We start from the raw sequence: 21,323 nt of genomic DNA, 5'->3' as shown, positions 1-21,323 counted from the left end.
AGTTTATGTCATGGCTACAGTCCGGTCATCGTGTAGTAAACTTCTCAGTCTGGTGGCGGTTTCAGTATCTATAGGACAACTCACAGGATACGGCTCAGAATATCATCTATAGCTTTTGAAAAGGAACTGAAGGTCCTTGACTATGCTTAATGTCTGAATTATTATTATTTGCACTCCTTTGACGGAGGCGTCCCAGGTGGCGCTAGTGGCAAAGAACCCACCTGCCAATGCAGGAGACACGAGAGACACAGGTTCGATCTCTGGGCCGGGAAGATCCCCTGGAGAAGGCAAGGCAACCCACTCCAACCTTTTCACCTCGGGAATCCCATGGACAGAGGACCCTGGCGGGCCACAGTCCCTGGGGTCGCGAAGAGCTAGACACGACTGAACCGACTTAGCACACACGCACTCCTTTCACTGTGTCCCTTTGTTTCTGCATGTTCTCACTTCTCTGATTAAGCTTATTCTTTGGCTACAGTGTTTTTTTTCAAAGACGAAAGGTAGGCGGAAGGCATGGAGGACAAGGACCACAGGGTCTTGCTCTGTTTCAGCTCTGGCATACAGTCCCAGATCCCAGTCCGGATAGATCACAGCACTCCTGAGAGTCTGTTTCCCCACCTTAACACCCAGATCCTTGTCCTCTCATAAAAGATTGTTACCAGAGTTCAATTATACACTGATTGGAAACAATGTGTGCACCGAGCAACTACTATGTACCTTGCTCATGGCATCCTAGACATCTTGCAAAGGGTAAGGTCCCTTCCCTTCTTCAACTTCAAGGAATCTTTTCCTGAGGATTCAAGATAACCCAGGGATGTACTTGGGAAACCAGACAATGGAGGAGAGGGGAGGAGAGGTCCTGGGTCTCGGACCCCCAGAGTCAGGCTGCTGGTCAAGATCAGTCTCATTCTCTTACTGTCCCTGCACTTGGGCCAAGGTACTTACCTCCCACACGCCTCAGTTTCCCCATCCATAAAGTAGGGAGGATAGTAACAGCACAGCAGGCTGTTACTGTGATAAATGACATCAGTTGATATGGCTGAGCTTAGCTCTTGTTTAATTCATCATGTTTGAGCTATCAGAAGTGGCAGTAAATAGAAGTTCATTGTTGTAGTAAAATAGTGGCAGTAACAGTAGTAAAATAGTGGCAGGATAAATACTAGTAGCCGCAGTAGAGGTGATGAATGTTGCTAAGTCATGACCAACTCTTTTGTGACCCCAGGGACTGTAGCCTGCCAGGCTCATCTGTCCATGGGATTTCCCAGGCAAGAATGCTGGAGTGGCTTGCCATTTCCTTCTCCAGGGGATCTTCCTGACCCATGGATCAAGCTTGCATCTTCTGCATTGGCAGGCGGGTTCCTTACCGCTGAGCCACCTGGGAAACCCAAAGGCGATGGTAGTAGTAGTGTAAATCATAATAGTAATAGTAGCTGAAGTACTGGTACTTCTTAATACTCTTACTAAAGTACTTAAGAAGTAGTGAGACTTCCCTGGCAGTCCAGCAGTTAAGACTGCGTGCTTTCACTGCAGGAGGTGAAGATTTGGTCAAGGAATTAAGATCCTGCATTCCTCATAGTGTAGCCAAAAGAAAAAGGACTAGTACCCATAGAAGCAGTAGTTGAAGTACTGGGATTGCAAGGATCATGGTAGGAGTAGAAGTACTGGCTGGACTAGTGAATAGTGGCAGCAATAGCAGAAGTAGTAGGAATGGATGTACTATTATGATAATAGTAGAGTACCAACGTAGAGAGGGAAGTAAGGCTGAGAGAATTCAGCCCCTTTTAATTCTGGGGAGACAGGACATCAGGGTCTAGGTTATGGAAATCAGAAAAGGAGAAGGGCCCACAGATATGAGGTTGGAAAGAAACGAAGGGGTGCTGAGCCCTGGAAATTGGTGCTAATCAAATCCTCCGAGGCTTGGTGAGAGACGATGACTCTGTTTCAGCGACAGAGTCTTGGAGTTGTGGGCAGGGGGCTGCATCTCCCTCTCCTCCTCCCGCAGGGAGGCAGGCACAGTGTCTATTCCCAGAAATCCCAGAGTGCTGAAGGAGGCAGGTCATAGATGCCTCTGTCCACTGTCCTTCCCGCACACTGAGGCTGTGTGTGTGTGTGTGTGTGTGTGTGTGTGTGTGTGTGTGTGTCCCTCGGGTCACAAAGCAGGGAAGTGATGACTTCGTGGCCTCGGGAGAGTTCCTGCAGCTCCAGTGGGACCAGCTCAGAGGGCTTGGCAGCTGGACTTGGTGAGGAAGCCTCAGCTTCATGTTCCAGCGCCTCAGCTGCCAGAGGCGCGAGTCAGCAGTGGGGGCTGGCCCCCACCCAGGCTGGAACTCAGCACCCCCGTGCTGATAAGGTGGGCGGGGCTTCCTGGAGAGAGCCTGAATAATCACAAGGAGGGGTGCTAGGGCATCTCCAGGCTCATCTGGAGGAGTGAGTGAACACCAGTTCTTAGAACCATTCCCAGGGCTTCCATGGAAACTTCTGGGTTCTGGCAGTTTGGAGTATGATCCCATCACACTCCCTGGCCTTTGATCCCACTAACCACAGTTTGCTCATCAATTTGTTCTATGTCTGGGCTGTTGCTCGTGCTGTTCCCTTTGCCTGAAATGTTCTTCTTTTCCCTTCTGCCTGTCCCAATTTCTACCCATTTATAAAGCCTGTCCCAATGTCACCTCCTCCAGGAAGCCTTCCCAGATTCCCCAGCCCTTGCTCTCTGGTCAGGATTCATCTTTTTTTTTTTTTTTTGCCTGTGCTCCCATGGCATTTGGTTTTAACTGCTGTGAGTCATTCAGTTTAACAGACATGCCCTGATTCACCACCCAGTCCCTGCCCTCAGAGAGCTTAGAGTTCTCCCAAGCAGACAGATTTTACTGCCCCACCCCAATTCCATCAGATGGGCTCAGGTCCTGGGGCTGGTAGGTATGGGAGGTGTGGGTCCTCAGAAGAGGGCTCCCATGTCAATCCAGGAGGGCTTCCCGGGAGAGTGTGCAGCTTCTCTATGCCCAACCAAACAACACAAATGACACAGTGGATCATTAGCACCTAGTTAGTGACCTGGCACAGAGTGGGTGCTTTGAATGTGCTTAATTCACATTCAACTTGATGGTGCAGCTTCACCTTACACATTGGACGGCTTCTTGTCACCTGAGTGGAGAACATCTAGAAAGGGAGAAAAATCTGGAAAACTCTTAATGGATCCTATGGTCCCTGCAGGCAGAGCCTGGAGGCAGTTGTGCACTTTTCAATCTATGAATCCTCAGTGGATTCTAAGCTTGAAAAGAGGGACTCTCAGGCCACAGTGAGATGGCTTTTCCGGAAGTCTGGTCCCAAGAGAAGGGCAGATGTTCTAAATAATTTTCATTTATTTATTTTATTTCTGGCGGTACTAGGTCTTCATTGCTGTGTGGGCTTTCCTCTAGTAGTGGTGAGCTGCGGCCACGCTTTACTTGCGGTGCACGGGCTTCTCATTGCAGTGGCTTCTCTTGCTGCAGAACATGGGCTCTCAGCACGTGGTCTTCAGTAGTTGCAGCATGTGGGTTTAGTAGTTAGACTCTAGAGCACAGGTTTAGTTGCGTCACAGCACGTGAAATCTTCTCGGACCAGGGATCGAACCCGTGTCCTCTGTACTAGCAGGCAGAGTCTTATCCACTGTACCACCAGGGAAATCCCAGATGTTCTATTAATAAAGCAGATACAAGGTCTCAAAAATGCCCGTCAAGATCTGAGAAATCACTCTCCCAGGACACACTTCAAGATACATGCTGCATGGGATGACTTGGTAATCAAGAAAAATCGAAAGCTGGAGTTGTCAATCCTGACTGTGCATTAAAACCATCTGGAGTGCTTTGGAAACACTGATGCCTGGTCCCCACCCCCAAACCAATTAAACAGAATCTCCACGGGTGGGGCCTGGAGTCCCCAGGTAATTTTGATGCCAGGGGTGGAGCTCCAATGCCTTAAAGTATCACTCAGCTTTCCCCGGGGAAGAAGGCAGTGTGAAAGCTGATAGGGGAGCCTGTTGTAAGAGAGATGGTAAAATTAAGGCAAATTGTGGACATAAAAGGTCAACTTCAGTTATCCAAGTTTAGCTTTGCAGAACAGCTCACAGGAAGAGGCTGCACAGAGTAGAGGACAGAATACAAATTCTGGCAACAGACAGATCCCTACTACACCATTCAGTGAGTGCCTGACTCTGAGCAAGTTACGAAACATCTCTGAGCCTCATTTTCTTCATCTGTAAAATGGGGACAATTGTAGTGCCAATTCCAGAGGGTTGCTTTGAAAATTAATTAAATCAGAAAAAGTGTCCAGTGTTCAATAAATATTAACTCCCAGCCTTCTGACCCAGAAGGTTCCAGACACCATGAGGCAGCATTGTGCAAGAGACAGTACTTAATGTCCCTTAATGTTCTTACGTATTAACATTATCGCCTTTAGAGGAAGATATCCAGCTCATAGGTAAGTCATTCCTGGGTGAGTAGTGGGTGGACTGAGTCAGGGGAAAGTTGTTTCTGTTTCTAGGGAGAAGAACTGAGATACTGGAAACAACGGGAGTTTCAACAACCCTGGGTCCTTTGATTTCACAACCACCCTATAGAGCCTCATCTTCACCAAAAGATGAAGCTTGGCTTCAGGCAGTATCGTTTCCTTGGGCTGGACCTTCATGCTTTCATCAGACAGACAGACAGACAGGGAGTGTGTCTCTGTGCCAGGCCCTGTGCTGAGCATGCGGATAGAATCCCTAATCCTCACCAAGCTCCTTGTCTAGAGGAAAGCCTGGCAAGGCTGCCAGTACCCACCACGTGCACGTGTGTGTGTTAAGTCATTTCTGTCGTGTCTGACTCTTTGCAACCCTATGGACTGTAGCCCGCCTGGCTCCTCTGTCCATGGGATTCTCCAGGCAAGAATACTGCAGTGGGTTGCCATGCCCTCCTCCAGGGATCTTCCCCACCCAGGGATCAAACCCACATCCTTTATGTCTCCTACATTGGCAGGTAGGTTCTTTACCATTAGTGTCACCTGGGAAGCCCAGTACCCACCATATACAGCAGAGAAACTGGATAAGGCTTTGGAGGAGAGGAGCCAGGCACCTAAGGAGAAAGAGTGGTGGCCCAGGGCTGCCAGTGGGTTACTCTCTCCATCTTATGCTACAGTTACTATTCTTGATCACACATGCAACTGGCATTCTAGCCTATGCTGGCCCTGTTCCGTTTAACCATCTGCAAAATGGGCTAGGGGGCCAGAGAGATGTTCATTCAGCGATCCCTGCAGTCCCTGCTTGGAAAACTCTGTGAAATGAGTCCTGTGGCCCACATTGATGTTTTAATTAAAGATTACAGCAAGCTCTGTTTGGAAAATTTCACAACAGGCCTTGGACCCATCTGGCTTTTCCTCCGCGGGGGAGACGAACAGAGCAATGACAGATGAGTGTCACGTGATGCAGAAAGCCCGTCCTCCTCGCTGATCTTCTTTCTCATCTTTCCTCCATCTCAGTCCAAGGCAAGGCTGCCTGGCAGGGCGAGCCCTGGGCTGGACTCCACCTCTTCCCACAGGGCCTCGGTCTCTGCACCTCTCAAGGGAGGACGAGCCCTCCTGTGTCATGAGTTGGGAGGAGCAGAGGGCATGGACACCTGGGCTTTCCAGGGCCCACTGGAGCCTGTCCTCCTTGCTACGGGAGCTCTAAATCTGTAGCTCACAGTTGGGTCCAAGAGGATAGCTTGGCTGGGGCTGGAAGAGTATCACTCAGTTTCTGGGCACATTTGAGAGCAGCTTTGTGGCAGGAGCTGATGATCTCTATGATAAATGGGTCCCTAAATGAGTCCTTAGCTCATGAAGCTGAGAGTGTGCGGTTAGCCTTGAGAGGAAGGGAGGGAGGAGAGACGGAGGTCGGGGTGGGAGGCAGCCAGCAGCCCTCTCGCCAGGCTCCCTTCCTCCTCCTCGGCTCCTTCCTTCCTTCTCATCAGCATCTGTTGAATTCTTACTGTGTGCAGGGCCCGGCTCTGGCTCAGAGATCCCAGGGATGGAGCGGCATGGTCCCTGCTCCCCAGTAGACAGGAGGAGCAATCCAGTGTGATCCACGTTTTAACAGGAGGGAGGCTCTGGAGATGCTGAGGTGGTTCCAACCTGACCTGGTGGGTCCCTGGTGCCAGGAAAGGCATTCTACGGATGGGAGGACTTGCAGGACAAATCCACCAGAAAGCAAGAAGGGAGCACTCTGCCAGAGGGAACTGCAGCGGCAAAGGTTTAATGGAGCCAAAGGAAAGTCGGGGAAAGCTTTGGGCTGGAGCCCTGGGTGCAGAGGTTGAGGGTGGTGGGGAGTGGGGCCGGACAGCTGGAGGGGGCAGCAGGAGACAGAACCCGAACAGCCTTGGGTCTGAATGGTCTGCAGTCCCAGGTAGGGGACATCTGACCTTATTCTGCGGCCCCAGGGAGTCCGCGTTGGGTTTTCTCAGGGAGGATGGCTGGAGCTGAAGGGAGGAGAGTGGATTGAAGGGGCTGGAGCCAGGAGCAGGGTGTGCGTGGGAGGGCCCCATGATTGCTCAATGCCGCTTTTATTCACTCCCTTGAGGAGCAAGGGAATCCTTCTTGAGGGGCTGCTCATCCCTGTCCACAGGACCAGGCTGGCCAGCCCCTCCACAGCACACAAGCTCCGGAGAAAATGTATAGAAAGAGCGTGCCCGCGCTCCACAAAGCCTCCTTTGTGATGAGCCTGGGGGCCATGTTGACGCGATGCTCTGCTGCCCTCTAGCGAAGCCTGGGGAGGCACCCCTGCAGGGTCCAGTTCAGATCAGTCGCTCAGTCGTGTCTGACTGTGTCTGACTCTGCAACCCCATGGACGCCATGCACGCCAGGCTTCCCTGTCCGTTACCAACTCCCGGAGCCTACTCAAACTCATGTTCATCGCATCCGTGATGCCATCCAAACATCTCATCCTCTGTCCTCCCCTTCTCCTCCCGCCTTCAATCTTTCCCAGGATCAGGGTCTTTTCCAGGGTCTTGGCCACCTGAGGGTTCTTCGCATCAGGTGGTCAAAGTATTGGAGTTTCAGTTTCAGCATCAGTCCTTCCAATGAACACCCAGGACTGATCTCCTTTAGGATGGACTGGTTGGGTCTCCTTGCAGTCCAAGGGTCTCTCAAGAGTCTTCTCCAACACCACAGTTCAAAAGCATCAATTCTCTGGCACTCAGCTTGCTTTATAGTCCAACTCTCACATCCATACATGACCACTGGAAAACCGTAGCCTTGACCAGATGGACCTTTGTTGGCAAAGTCTCCTCTCTGCTTTTTAATATGCTGTCTAGGTTGGTCATAGCTTTTCTTCCAAGGAGCAAGCGTCTTTCAATTTCATGGCTGCAGTCACCATGTGCAGTGATTTTGGAGCCCCCCAAAATAAAGTCTCTCACTTTGTTTCCCTATGTATTTGCCATGAAGTGATGGGACCAGATGCCATGATCTTAGTTTTCTGAATGTTGAGTTTAAGTCAACTTTTTCACTCTCCTTTTTCACTTTCATCAAGAGGCTCTTTAGTTCTTCTTCACTTTCTGCCATAAGGGTGGTGTCATCTGCATATCTGAGGTTATTGATATTTCTCCCAGAAACCTTGATTCCAGCTTATGCTTCATCCAGCCTGGCATTTCGCATGATGTACTCTGCATATAAGTTAAATAAGCAGAGTGACAATATACAGCCTTGACATACTCCTTTCCTGATTTGGAACCAGTCTGTTGTTCCATATCCATTTCGAGGTCAGCTGCTTCTTGACCTGTATACAGATTTCTCAGGAGGCAGCTCAGGTGGTCTGGTATTTCTATCTCTTTAAGAATTTTCCACAATTTGCTGTGATCCACACAGTCAAAGGCTTTGGCATATTCAATAAAGCAAAAGTAGATATTTTTCTGGGACTCTCTTGCTTTTCTGATGATCCAGTGGATGTTGTCAATTTGATCTCTGGTACCTCTGCCTTTTCCAAATCCAACTTGAACATCTGGAAGTTCACGGTTCACATACTGTTGAAGCCTGGCTTGGAGAATTTTGAGCATTACTCTGCTAGTGTGTGAGATGAGTGCAATTATGTGGTAGTCTGAGCATTCTTTGGATTGCTTTTCTTTGGGATTGGAATGAAAACTGACCTTTTCCAGTCCTGTGGCCACTGCTGAGTTTTCCAGATTTGCTGGCATATTAAGTGCAGCACTTTCACAGCATCATCTTTTAGGATTTGAAACAGTTCAACTGGAATTCCATCACCTCCACTAGCTTTGTTTATAGTGATGCTTCCTAAGGCCCACTTGACTTCGCATTCCAGGATGTCTGGCTCTAGGTGAGTGATCACACCATCATGGTTATCTGGGTCATGAAGATCTCTTTTGTATAGTTCTTCTGTGTATTCTTGCCACCTCTTCTTAATATCTTCTGCTTCTGTTAGGTCCATACCATTTCTGCCATTTATTCTGCTCACCTTTGCATGAAATGTTCCCTTGGTTATCTCTAATTTTCTTGATGAGATCTTTGGTCTTTCCCATTCTATTGCTTTCCTCTATTTCTTTGCACTGATCACTGAGGAAGGCTTTCTTATCTCTCCTCATTGTTCTTTGGAACTCTGCATTCAAATGGGTATATCTTTCCTTTTCTCCTTTGCCTTAGCTTCTCTTCTTTTCTCAGCTATTTGTAAGGCCTCATGAGACAACCATTTTGCCTTTTTGCATTTCTTTTTCTTGGGGATGGTCTTGGACTGCAGGGTCCAGCTGGCTTCTAAAATTCTCCAAGTTTCTCTACATGCCTTCTCTCTATCCCTCCCTCAAACACAGGAGTCCTACTGCTCCTGAGGAAAAGGTGCAGTCTGGAAGTAGAGGACAGGCTCAAAACAGGGTGAAAAGGGGGAGGAGGACACAGAAGGACTCAGTTCCAGCTGTGGGAACAGGCAGCACCAGGGTCAATGTGAGGCTTGGGGCCCAGGTAGTGCATCTTGAATTTTCTCACGGAATAAATACAGACTACACACATCGGTAACAGGGGTGATGGTGGTGGAGCTGGGGGTTGCAGTGACTAATAATTATGGGCCCTACCGGTTATGTAGCTGTTGGTGATGGTTGTTCTGGTGATGATGGTGATGGGGTGATGGTGGTGGTGGTGGCGGTAATGATGACAAAGATGGAGGTAGAAAAACTGGCAGTGGTGATGGAGGCAGTGGTGGCTAATAGGGCTACACAGCTACTAAGGACATTCTTGTATACATCTTTGGGTGGGAGCGTGACTCATTTCTATTGGGCACAGATCTTGGAGTGGAATTGCTGGGTCAGAGGACAGACACGTGTTTAACTTTAGTATATGTTTCCAAACAGTTTTCAAAAAAACAGTTGTTTTCACACCTTTACCTGTAACATATAAATTCTTGGTGCTCCACATCCCGACACTTAGTATTGTCTGTTTCGTCCACTAATGTATCTCAAATGCCTGGAAGCCTGGTGCATAGACGAGGCTTAATACAAATTTGCTGAATGAATGCTCCACATGAGGGTAGCAGATGTCCACTTTCACCATTAGAGACCAGAACCAGAACTGCGCTCCTGCTTGTGGACACCCAGTGATGACCACATTCAGATCCAGTTTGGGCTCACCACACCCCAGCGTGCACAGGCCCTTAGTCTAGGCACTTTGCTCAAAATCCCTTCAGTGTGGCTCCCCTCACTTTAGTTTGAGGAGGAACAGCAGTCTGATCAAACCAGCACACACTAAGATGTGAGTGACTGAGTCCTTAACACTTTTAAAGGCATTTAAAGATAAAAATAAAAATAAATGGAAAAAAAAAAAAAAAGCATTTAAAGGAACAACTTGTTCACTTGCTGGGTTTACGATTGAAAAGGGCAACCTGTTGGAGCAGAAAGCTCAGGCCAGGACTTAAAAGCTCCAAGTTCTCGGTTAAACTCTCTCAGACCAGCCATTTACAGCTGCTTTCTCCTTAGACAACTTCCCCTGCCTACCTCTAGTTTCCTGTTGTTGTTTTTTTAGTTTGAAAACCAAGGATGGTAATTCTTGTCCTGCCTACCTCGATTATTCAAAAAATTATAATAAATTAAGGAATTTCAGAGTAAAAAGAATCTTAGAGCTCACCAGGGATTTGCTTTTAAATAATTCTTTACAATGTAAGAATCACTTTCAGTTACGCTGGTTCACTGAAATCACGGAATGATAATCTCTTTTCATGGGTGGGAAACAGGTTGAAGGAGGAAATAACTTGCCCAGGGCTCTGCGGTTCATTAGTGGCAGAGCTGGAGGCAGTGGCTCGTTGCTGTCTCTCATTCCCCCTACAGATCTAGCTAGTAGCCCTATAAACCCAGAAAGTCAACTGGCTCTGGCATGCATGCCTCCAGTGCGTGGGGCACTCACTGCCACCCGAGATACACCATTTGCTATTTGGGTTGCTCTGGTAGTTGGCTGTCATGTATGGTGTACAGATCATGTTACATTGAGAGCGGGTGATGATTAGAACTTTCACTCTAATGTTTGCTTGAGAGAAGAGGAATTAACAGAAACATCCAGAGAACAGGCAGAGATAGCTAGAATGGCAATAATTACAACAATCAATACCCATTGACGGTGTCACTTTCCTGTTGGTAACCCTTCATTGGCTTCCTGATTCTCTGGGGAATGAGTCCAGATTCTTTGATGTGCCTTTCACGAGTGGGGCCCAGCCTCAAACCTCTCAATGCCACACACATCTCCCCACCCCACCCTGGCCTTCCTGCAGGGTGTTCCTTCTGCCTGGAACATCTTCATCCACCACTCTCACCTTCCTGCTCCTACAGGCCTCCAAATCTACCCTCCCCCTAAACCCCAGCACTGATTTGAACTTACCTGTCTTCCCAGCAAGACTGTTTGCTCAGAAGGGGGCAGGATCTGCATGAGATTCTCCCGTCCTGGTGCCCTGTGTGGAGACTGGCACTGAATGGGTGACTGCCCCACCTCAGCACATTCACAGACATCTCTGCTGCTCTCATCAGCCAGGCCAGGAGAGGGTTAAACTGCCCTGGCCTTGGAGAGGCAGGTGACCCAAAGCTTAAACCAGATGCTTTGGAGCCTTAGTAGTCCAGCTAAGCTCAGGAATCCAATCCAGCCACATCTTCCTGGAACTGGTACCTGGGCCCCTCCCACCCCTCTAGACCCCTCTCCCCTCCCTGGGCTCAGCTGGAAGCAGCTGGAACTGCTGCGGAGGGGTGAGGTGGGAAGGAAGATTACAAAACGGAAGGAGTATGCGGAGAGAGTAGAAAGAGCCTGGTCCCAAGCTTGTCGAGACTGTCTGTGTGGCCCGTCCCAGTCCCGGCCTCGGTATCCCCATCTGTGCACAGAGGACGTTGGTCTGGCGGTCCCTCCTGATGGGACTGGCCAAGGTCAAGGGATCCTCAGACTCCCGAACCCTCCCTCTAGCTCCAGACTTTTCCACCACGCAGGTGGGAGTTTGGGTAAATCTTTAACTAGCTGGCCCTGGGCAGGTCGAGCCTTTCCGGATGGATGATTGCCTGGGGAAGGGGGGTGATGAGAGTGGGGGATGTAAGTGTGTATAGCCAGTCCCAGTGTGAAGGGGGAGGGTACTGGAGGGGGAAAAGAACCAGACTCGGGCGGAGCTAACTCCGTGTGCAAAGCAGGACATGGAGGAACGCGGGTCGCCCGACGGGTAAGTACAGATTCAGGGAGGTTCAAGGAGCCGCAGGGACACGGATGGTTAACTCGAGTTGCTGCCACAGGGACCCCGCGCGGAACCCGGAGCAGGGGCCGGAGGGGCCAGAAACGCCCATCCAGGTGGTGCTCAGGTAGGCGGTTCGGAGGGCTGCGGCGAGGAAGGGACTGATGGAGATGTCAGGATGGACCATCCGCCCCCTCCCCGCCCCGTCCGACCACAGGGTGCGTCCCATGAGCGCTGCCGAGCTTCGTCGAGGGGAGCAGAGCGTGCTGCACTGCTCAGGGACCCGGACTCTGCAGGTGAGGACCTCCCCCACCCCAAAAAAACCACCTTCGGGGAACACGCCAGGTCCCTCCAGGTCAATTTCCCCCAGGCCCCGCCCTCCCCGAGGCGAGCTCCGCCCTCCCAGGGTGCCCCGCCTTCTTCTCTGAGGCCCCCTTCCCCAGGTGAGCCCCCCGGGCGGGGGCCCGGACGTGGCTTTCCGCTTCGGCGCGGTGCTGGACGGAGCGAGCACCCAAGATGACGTGTTCCGCGCCTGCGGCGTGCGGCGTCTGGGCGAGCTGGCGCTGCGCGGGTGAGTGACACCGGGGGCCGCCCGGCCCGCGCACGGCTCCGCCCCGGCCCCCCCCTCCGTCCCTTCTCCCCCAAGCCCACCACGCGCCAGCCTCGGTACAGCCACTCTCCTGCGGCCCGCAGCTTCTCCTGCACCGTCTTCACCTTCGGCCAGACCGGCTCCGGGAAGACCTACACCCTGACCGGACCTCCTCCCCAGGTGGGCCGCGCTCTAGCAAAGCCCCCGGGGGTCAGGGATCGGTGGGCGAGCGAGCGAGAAGCCTTGGGGAGCGCAGACTCCCAGAGGGAAAGGAATTGGACGGGGCAGCCCAGCGCCGTTTATTTGCAGGCAAGGAAAGACCAGGGAAGGTAAAGGGTCTCGGCCAATCCAGAGCACTTGGGTTCGGGTGTCCCCTTTACTCACTAGCTCTCAGCTTTTCCATCTGTGAAATGAAAGTGATAACACTGACCGAGGATGAAATGAGATGTGGGTATGGGAACTTGGCACAGTGCTCTGCTGCTACTGCTAAGTCGCTTCAGTCGTGTCCGACTCTGTGCGACCCCATAGACGGCAGCCCACCAGGCTCCGCCCTCCCTGGGATTCTCCAGGCAAGAACACTGGAGTGGGCTGCCATTTCCTTCTCCAATGCATGAAAGTGAAAAGGGAAAGTGAAGTCGCTCAGTCATGTCCGACTCTTAGCGACCCCATGGACTGCAGCCTACCAGGCTCCGCCCTCCCTGGGATTCTCCAGGCAAGAACACTGGAGTGGAGTGCCATTGCCTTCTCCGGGCACAGTGTGCCCTACAAAGAGGAATTGTAAGGGTGGTGGTGATGGTGGTAGCCCAGCCCCAGGCTTGGCTGTTTCTGCTCCCAGGGAGAGGGGGTACCTGTGCCCCCCAGCCTGGCCGGCATCGTGCAGAGGACCTTCACCTGGCTGTTAGACCGCGTCCAGCACCTGGATGTTCCTGTCACTCTCCAGGCTTCTTACCTGGAGATCTACAATGAGCAGGTGGGGGCCTGGGATGGCCAGAAAGACAGCCCATAAGGAAAGGGAGGCATTTCTTTCCAAGGAAACTGGAAATAGAATAGGTTGGGGTGGGGCTGGCTGTTGACCCTAAGGTCTGGGGGTGGATGAAACAAGGACTCAGGCCCCTCCCTCACCCTCCACCCTCCTCTCTCAGATTCGGGACTTGCTGAGTCTGGGGGCTCCCCGGCCCCTCCCTGTTCGCTGGAACAAGACCCGGGGCTTCTATGTGGAGCAGCTGCGGGTGGTGGAGTTTGGGAGTCTGGGGGCCCTCATGGAACTTCTGCAAATGGGTGCGTGCTACTTCAAGCTGCTTTGGGATACATGGGACGCAAGTATTTTACCTGTTCACTCAGTGCTTTCGGGGTCCCAGGAGCTGTGGGTTCAGAGATGACCCTGGTGGGAGAAAAGGGCCAGCAAACCAACAATTCAGACACAAACCAAGGGTGCCCCCCACTCCTACCCCTCAGGCCTACTGATACTGCCTTCCAGACTCTTCCCACCCTTCTCTGCAGCACTAGGCTTCTGCCTCGGTCAAGCCTCAATTTTACCCCCTGGAGGGATCTCCCCCTGTAAGTGCACGCTTCTGCATCAAACAAAGCAAACCACATCCCTACCCCTTTCCAGAACCCTGAGAGTATAAGTCATACTTCTTGCATACTCAGTAGCTAAGTTGTGTCCAACTCTTTGCAACCCCATGGACTGTAGCCCTCTAGGCTCCTCTGTCCATGGGATTATCACCGCGAGAATATTTCCTCTTCCAGGGGATCTTCCCGACCCAGAGATTGAACCCGTGAATCCTGCATTGGCAGGTGGATTCTTTACCACGGAGCCACCTGGGAAGCCCTGGCCTAAAGGCTCTTCTGTTTGGGTCTCACCCATCCATTCATCAGCTATTTATTGAGCACCGGCTGTGGCCAGTCTCGGGGTTCCAACCGAGCATTGTGCCACGCCTCCCAGTTGATCTCTTTGCCTGAGTTTCTCTCTGTTCACACAGCAGTGTGAGAGATGTTGATATTAGTAAAATGTGAATCAGACTGACATTCTTCCCCTCAGTTCTCGCCAATCCGCTTTCACCTGTTTGAGCTACAACCCAATTCAACACCCATCATTCCACTCCCGCTGCTATGCCTTTCCACCAGCTGGCCCCTCTATCTGGATGTCTTCTTCACTCCTTTTTTATTCATTGGTGACCACTTGCTCTTCCTACCATATCCAACTCTAGGATGTTTTTCCTCTCTAGGTCTTAGCCGTCGAAGGAGCTCCGCTCACACCCTGAACCAGGCCTCCAGCCGAAGCCATGCCCTGCTCACACTCTACATCAGCCACCAAACTGTGAGTGCCCCAGCTTGGAAAGGAGCGGCCCAGGGCCATCCAGCAAGGGTCTGCCTCTGGATGGATAAACCAACTTGGGCGTGCATGGGAGGTTATGGTGGAAACCCTTGGCCCTGTGACTTTGATGATGACAGCCCCTCCCAAGTCCCTATGGAGTCCTGATCCTCCAACCCCAGCAGATGCCTCCTGTGGACCCCGGGGAACCCCTTGCCGGGGGGAAGCTGTGCTTTGTAGACCTGGCCGGCAGTGAGAAGGTGGCGGCCACAGGATCCCGTGGGGAGCTGATGCTTGAGGCCAACAGCATCAACCGCAGCCTGCTGGCCCTGGGTGAGATCTGAGTGGACTGACTGCCTGAGTCCTTCCTCTGTGCCTTACCCACAGCCATCCACAGTGGGGAAACCAGGGGAGTAATTGGGAATGGAGGATGGTTAAAGAGCTGTGATCCAGAAGCCACAGGCCTCCCTGGGGCTTCGGCTTACTGGTGTCTCATGCTTTCCCTCATAGAACTTTGTGGATCTACAGACGCTGAGGATACAGTTGCATTCTAATTGGGGAGGTAGAAACACTTAATGCAGGGTGTGAGCGCTCAGACATTCAACCTGACCCTTGTTGCATTTGGGAAGACTGAGGCCCAGGGAGGAGAAGGGTACTAACCTGTTTTCCCATCTCCCCACCCCCCAGGTCATTGGCCTTGAGGTCTTTAATAGCTAGGATCTACCTTGGCCTTCCTCTCTGCATGCGTGGGGAGATGTGTAGGAAACATTTCTTCATTCAGTCCATTTGTCAGATGTTTCCTAAGCCCCTCTGCCAGGCCCTTTGGTGGGCATTAGGAATCAAGGTGGGACCCCCAGTCTGGTGGCCAAGCAGTCTGAATGGGTAATGAGATCATGTGGAAAGAGACACCCTAGAGACATACAAGCCTGGTGGAGACCTAGCTCTGCAGCGTCCCAGCTGGGTGGCCTTGGACATGGAGGGTGACCACGCTTTCCCCACCCAGGTCACTGCATCTCGCTGCTGCTGGACCCACAGCGGAAGCAGAGCCACATCCCCTTCCGGGACAGCAAACTCACCAAGCTGCTGGCGGATTCACTGGGGGGTCATGGGGTCACCCTCATGGTATCCACGGGAGGCTGGCAGGGAGGGCTGGGTCCTGAGGGAGGGCTCCCAGAGAGGAGCACTCAGGGGCAGTCCTCCCCAGGTGGCCTGCGTGTCCCCCTCAGCCCAGTGCCTTCCTGAGACCCTCAGCACCCTGCGATATGCAAGCCGAGCTCAGCGGGTCACCACTCGGCCGCAGGCCCCCAGGGTGAGTGGGCAGAGCCACAGGCAGGGCGGAGGGACAGGCGGGGAGGTGGTGGGCACCATCCGACAGCTGGAGCCTGAATCAGTGCCACGGTTGAAGTCTGCGACTGAGTCAGAGCAGGGATTAGGATTGAAATCTTGGTGACGGGGTTATGTTTGGGCAGGGTGGGGTCGCAGTCAGGGTTCATGGTCAGGGTTAGGGTAGGTTTAGGCTTGGAGTTTGATTCAGGACATGCTTCAGGGTCTAGCCAACATCCCAGCTGCTGTTGTGACTAAGTCTGAGTTAAGTTGGAGTCTGATGTGGGATCTTATTTGGGGTCAGAATCTGGACCAAGCTTTGGACAGGGAGCAGGGTGCAGTTTAGAGCAAGCCCTCCAGAGAGGCAGCTGAGGCCACATGGCACTTTCCTGCCATTAGGACAAGATGTGCCCTCCAAGTATATGTAACCTTGGACCAGGATTCAAAGTGGGCAAGTGGGGCCTGGGCTGGATTTTAGGCTCCACTGACTCCCCTACCCCAGACCCCCTTGTGCAGTGCGAAACCTGTGTAACTGTACACAGCAGCCCTGGGCCTCTTTCTCTGCAGTCCCCCAAGGCAAAGCTGCCCCAGCATCTGGAGACTGAGCTATTGCAGCTGCAGGAGGAGAACCGTCACCTGCGGTCCCAACTGGGCCAAATGGACCCCAAGGGTATGAACTCCCTGGGGGTGGGGGCGAGATGAGGATAGGCTCTGGGGCTCCTGGGGCTCCAGCTGCCTCCCTCTTCCCCGCAGCCTCTGGACTCAGTGGGGCCCGGGTGGCCTGGGCTCAGCGGAACCTCTACGGGATGCTGCAGGAGTTCATGCTGGAGAATGAGAGGCTCAGGTAGACCCCCCAGCCCAGACGCTGTGCCCTGCACCTCACTGCGGGGCCCCCTCTGCCAAGACGCCACCCCGCCCTGGCCCCCCCTACCCCCGGCTCCTCTCCTGTCCCCGCCTGCCTCCTGGGGCTCATACTGTGCTGCAGTGAGGAGGAGCTGACTGATGCCCCCGCCGGCCCTGCCTCCCAGGAAAGAGAAGAGGCAACTGCAGAGCAGCCGGGACCTGGCCCACGGTGAGCAGCGCATCCTGGCCCAGCAGCTCCGCGAGCTGGAGCGGTGAGCGCGGCTGCCGGCTGGAGACCAGCCTTCAGGATGGGGGGCAGGTGGGAAAGGGGGTGGCTCGGTGAAACAGTCAGATCTGCCCTCTGGATCCAGACCCCCGGGGGCTCAGACCCCAGCTCTGCCACCAGCGGTGTGACCTTGGGTGAGTCTGTTAACCCCTCACCGCCTGGATTTTCTCTTCTGTAAAATGGAGACATTACAGTGCCTGCCTCCCAGGATTGTTCTAAGACCGGATGGAGTGAATTCGTATGTAAAGATCTGAGAACAGCGCCTGGCATGTAATAAGGGCTCCACGAGTGTTTGTTAAATCAGGACTTGGGCGCCAGGCTGGGGGTAGCGTTGAGGGCTCCATGCAGACAGAGCCCACCCTTCTTTCCAGGCGTCTCCTCTCTGCCTGCTACCTTCAGCAGCCAGGCCCTGGCCCAGCCCCGCCGTGTCCCTGTGTGATGCTGCCACCTCTTCTGTGCCACGTGAGTCTCTGCCCAGCCCGGAGAAGGCAGGGGCAGGGACATCACGGAGCCCCTGACACGACCTCTTGCAGGCCCCGCCACCCCTCTGCCCCCGCTGCCAACTCTGCCCGCTGTGCTGTGCGCCGCTGGCCCACTGGGCCTGCCCACGGAGGGAACTCCACCTGCCCCAGGTAGGAAAGGCCGAGGTGGAAGGCCGGAAGGCCGGGGAGAACTGGAGACCTGGATCTAGGGGTCCGTAGTCTAGAAGGCTCCAGAACTGCGGGGACTCCGGGGTCCTGGGCTGGGTCATGGTGGGAAGTGGCTGGCTTTATGTTCTCTCTGCCCGGGGTTCGAAATAGCTGTTAACCTCGCCTCTCCCTCCTCCCCGTTCTACCTTCTTTCGGGAACTTACTCTGCCGTTGGCTTGTTCATTTATTCACTCATGCATTACTCATTTATGCACTAAATGAATGAGTCAATGAATGCATTTACCTAATGAGTAAGTATGCCCTTATTCAGTAACTCTCCCCTAAACTCTTTGCTGTGTGGCAGCCCCTGTTCTGGGCACTGAGGATTCACAGAGCGGACGTGGTTCCTGCCCCTGTGGAGTGCCTCGTCTCCAGAGAGGACTTCACAAGGACCACCCACCGCCCACAGAAAAAGGGACCCCCACCCTTTATGCTCACCGGACATTCTTAGTGCCCCCTGGGGCAGGCCTGGCAGGGAGCGTGGTGTCACGATCAGCCCCGGGGAAGTGGGGCAAGACAGGGCGGAGATCACCCAGCCTGTGGACTCTGGTCTCTCCTGCAGATGTTCAGCTCTAAGGCCCCAGCTGATGGGCCCCCATCCGCCCGGCCCCCGCCCTGGGCGCCCGCATGCTGCCCTAGCTCTGCCAAGTGCTCGAGGGAGAGGTGAGCCCAGCCCTGGGGCACTGGGGGAGGGGGGGAGAGGGAAAAGGCCTGGGAACCTGAAGGCTCACTTCCCATCACCCAACTCCCCCTGGCCCAGGAGTCACAGTGAGTGGGCTCAGACCCAGGTTCTGGCTGAGATGCTGACCGAGGAGAAAGTGATACCCTCTGCACCCCCCCTGCCCGTGGGGCCTCTGAACACATCGCCAGTGTTGAGAGGTGAAGAAGGGCGCGAGGGAAGGGCTGCTGGCGCTTTCTGTGACCTTGGGCCGGAACTCACCTCCAACCTTAGTCTTCCCATTTCTGAAATAGGGGGCGGATTAAGTGGTGAGAGTTGCACGATCTTTCTATTTCTCAAACCTGGAATTCTCTTCTTGAAGCCACCTGCCCTTCCAGATGTATCCCGGAGCCCGTGGTGTACATGGAGATGGAGTGGGTGGGGGGGCCGTCTGAGACTTCCCCAGAGGACGTTGGGACCCTGATGGGCCTGGGTGGGGCAGGGCCCAAGGGAGTGCTGGCCTCAAGCCTCACCATGTGCCCTTTAGGTGGGGCTGCAGTTCCAAACCTGGCCCGGAGACTGGAGGCCCTCAGAGACCAGATCGGCACCTCCCTGCGACGTGGCCGGAGCCAGCCACCCCCTCCCTGACGGCACACGGAGTCCTCGCCAGGTCCTCCCTGCCTGCTGCGGGCAGCGTGGGCACCCAGGAGACCATCACGGGACCTTGGACTGGGCTCTGCACTCCTGGGTCTCAGTCTCTCCATCTGTTAAATGGGGTAGCAGCTGCTGCTCCAGCCTGCAGCTGGACTGGGCAGAGACCAGGTCCTCAGACCTGGGGGTGGGGACTGATGGGGCAAACTGGGGACGCAAAGGGTGGGTGCCACCCCAGACTCGGAGAAATGAGACTGGATTCAGGAGAAACCAGGCCACGGGTGATGAAACACATGAATAAAGAGAGACATCAGCTCCAAGTCTGGTTGGTCTTGTCTTCCGACTAGTCAGGCTCTGGCCCTTGGGGGAATCCCAGAGAGGAGGGGCTCTTAGGGGAGGGGTCCTGAGGAAGAGGAGACCAGGACTCCTGGCAGAGGTGACTGTCCCTTCCCCTTCAGATCAGGAATATTCCAGGTTCTCATTTCCTTTTATGTGTTGTTGTTGTTGTTCAGTCCCTCAGTTGTGTCCGGCTCTTGGGGACCCCATGGTCTGCAGCATGCCAGGCTTCCCTGTCCTTTACCATCTCCCAGAGTTTGCTCAAACTCATGTCCGTTGAGTCGATGGTGCCATCCAACCATCTCATCTCTATCACTCTCTTCTCCTCCTGCTCTCAATCTTTCCCAACATCAGGGTCTTTTCCAGTGAGTCGGCTTTTCATATCAGGTGGCCAAAGTATTGGAGCTTCAGCTTTAGCATCAGTCCTTCCAATGAATATTCAGGGTTGAAGTCCCAAGAGGCGCAGCATGTAGCTTAAGTCCTCTTGGAAGAGGTTGTCATTAGCCCTACCCTTAGAGCCACTGGGTGGGCAATCCACAAATTGGAGAACAATTTTATGTGCTGTACACATTTTGATCGAGCAACTACTGTGTACCACTGGGCAGGCATGGGGAGAGGGAACGGCGAGCATCTCCATGAAGGAGGCCTGGGGAGACTGCTTTGGCCTTGAGCTGGGGCAAGTGGTGAACTGAGGGGCTTGCACGCTCTGTGCCAGCCTCACGTGTCCTGGTCCTGCATCATAAGGCCTGACTTCTGAAGCTGCAGATTCAGAAGGCTCTGAGCCCCTGGGCAAGGCCTGCACCCTCCCGGGGCCACTGCCTGCCTTTCAGTCCTTTAGACGTGGCTCCCTGTCCTGTTGATCTCTAGTGAGGGCCAAGGAGGTTAGGAATATCACAATTCCCGGCACATGCCCAGTGGGATGCCGTGGGTCCGCAGTTAGAGGTAAGTCCAGATGTGACTTGTGAAATTAGGGGTGTGAGTGGGAGGACGCCAATACAGAGGGAGCCACGAGGCTAACCTAACTCTCCCATTTTATAGTTAGGGAAACTGAGGCCCCACGTGGCTCATCCTGTTGTTTGTTCACACATTCACTCACTCATGCATTCAGTAAACCCCACTGGCATCAGCCGTGAGTCAGGGTGGCAAGGAAGACTGACACGGGTCAAGCTGGCTTTGTCCAGGGAGCTCAGAGTCTGGTGGGCGGCAGACAGGTAAACATTTCCAACCTCACACGCATGCTTTGATGGGAGAGACCCAGAGCGCTCGAGGCACAGAGGGTCACCCAGTCAGAAATCGTCAGGGAAGGTTTGCCAAAGGGAATCATGGTTAAGGGTGAATGGCAGTTGGCCTAGGGCGGGTGGGGGTGAGAAGCGGGCTGCAGAGCCAAAGGTTCAGAATTCCAAAGGTTTCCAGGGCCATTCTAGAAGTGCGTGGCCTCGGCCACTTTGGGAGTTGGGATTTGTTCCAAGGACAAAGGAGAGCCACAAAAGCGTCTTGAGGAGCCACCAGCTTCGATGGGCGTTTAGATCACGCTGGCCCCTGTGGCAGATGGACCGACTGGTCAGGGTGAACTGGAGGAGGGAGACCGATGAGATGCCCGGTGTGGGGAGAGGTGAGAGACCTCAGCCAGCAGTACCTAAGCCCCGCTTGGGCTGGCCGCCCCTGAGGCCTGGGTACTGGGCACTTAGCTCAGGCGAGACCCCAGGCAGGCCAGCCTCAGCCACGGGCTTGGGGAGCACCTCGGGAGAGGGACGCTGAGGCCAGAGGACAAGCTAGGGAGCCACTGGAGAGAATCAAGGGGACTGGGGTCGCCCCGGGGAGGGGTCACAGCCATCATCCGCGACAGTGTTCAGACCTGCCCATAGGCCTGGTCCGAGAAAAGTCAAGAAAATCAAGTCCGATTGCTCCCACCCCACTCCCCAGCACAAGAACAAACAAGGGAAGACCCAGTACTCTCTGA

General features: G+C 53.7%; 1 protein-coding gene and 1 long non-coding RNA gene across 3 annotated transcripts; one reads left to right on the top strand and one right to left on the bottom strand.

Moving 5' to 3' along the window:
- Nucleotides 1-879: 879 nt before the first annotated feature.
- On the bottom strand, nucleotides 880-11,509 carry LOC136176616 (uncharacterized). The gene is made up of 3 exons (XR_010664603.1): nucleotides 11,288-11,509; nucleotides 10,849-10,935; nucleotides 880-3,673 (listed from the first exon to the last, which is right to left on the bottom strand). It is a non-coding gene; the product is annotated as an uncharacterized lncRNA (long non-coding RNA).
- Nucleotides 11,510-11,573: 64 nt separating this feature from the next.
- KIF12 (kinesin family member 12) lies at nucleotides 11,574-19,157 on the top strand. 2 transcript variants are annotated; one of them, XM_065947049.1, is made up of 19 exons: nucleotides 11,574-11,665; nucleotides 11,736-11,801; nucleotides 11,892-11,970; nucleotides 12,118-12,245; nucleotides 12,368-12,443; nucleotides 13,099-13,233; nucleotides 13,406-13,541; nucleotides 14,492-14,583; nucleotides 14,760-14,910; nucleotides 15,581-15,699; nucleotides 15,782-15,886; nucleotides 16,468-16,570; nucleotides 16,654-16,744; nucleotides 16,929-17,015; nucleotides 17,401-17,491; nucleotides 17,563-17,661; nucleotides 18,281-18,381; nucleotides 18,479-18,597; nucleotides 18,924-19,157. In XM_065947049.1, the coding sequence occupies exons 1-19, from the start codon at nucleotides 11,640-11,642 to the stop codon at nucleotides 19,022-19,024; spliced, it is 1,905 nt and encodes a 634-aa protein (XP_065803121.1). In that variant the 5' UTR covers nucleotides 11,574-11,639; the 3' UTR covers nucleotides 19,025-19,157. The 2 variants fall into 2 exon arrangements, with proteins under 2 accessions (XP_065803121.1, XP_065803120.1); XM_065947048.1 differs by having other exon boundaries at nucleotides 13,066-13,233.
- Nucleotides 19,158-21,323: the final 2,166 nt, after the last annotated feature.

Source organism: Muntiacus reevesi, chromosome 10, assembly GCF_963930625.1.
Source record: "Muntiacus reevesi chromosome 10, mMunRee1.1, whole genome shotgun sequence".
NCBI classification, from domain to species: domain Eukaryota; kingdom Metazoa; phylum Chordata; class Mammalia; order Artiodactyla; family Cervidae; genus Muntiacus; species Muntiacus reevesi.
The sequence above is the reverse complement of the archived record's forward strand: the minus strand, read 5'-3'. Positions and strand labels throughout refer to the sequence as shown.

What these genes read in the sequence shown, in the direction of transcription:
- KIF12 (XM_065947048.1), top strand. Translation starts at nt 11,640, where the DNA reads ATGGAGGAACGCGGGTCGCCCGACGG. An exon ending in CTCGGCCGCAGGCCCCCAGG is followed by an intron (nt 15,887 to 16,467) that starts GTGAGTGGGCAG and finishes CTTTCTCTGCAG; the next exon opens with TCCCCCAAGGCAAAGCTGCC. An exon ending in TGCCACCTCTTCTGTGCCAC is followed by an intron (nt 17,492 to 17,562) that starts GTGAGTCTCTGC and finishes GACCTCTTGCAG; the next exon opens with GCCCCGCCACCCCTCTGCCC.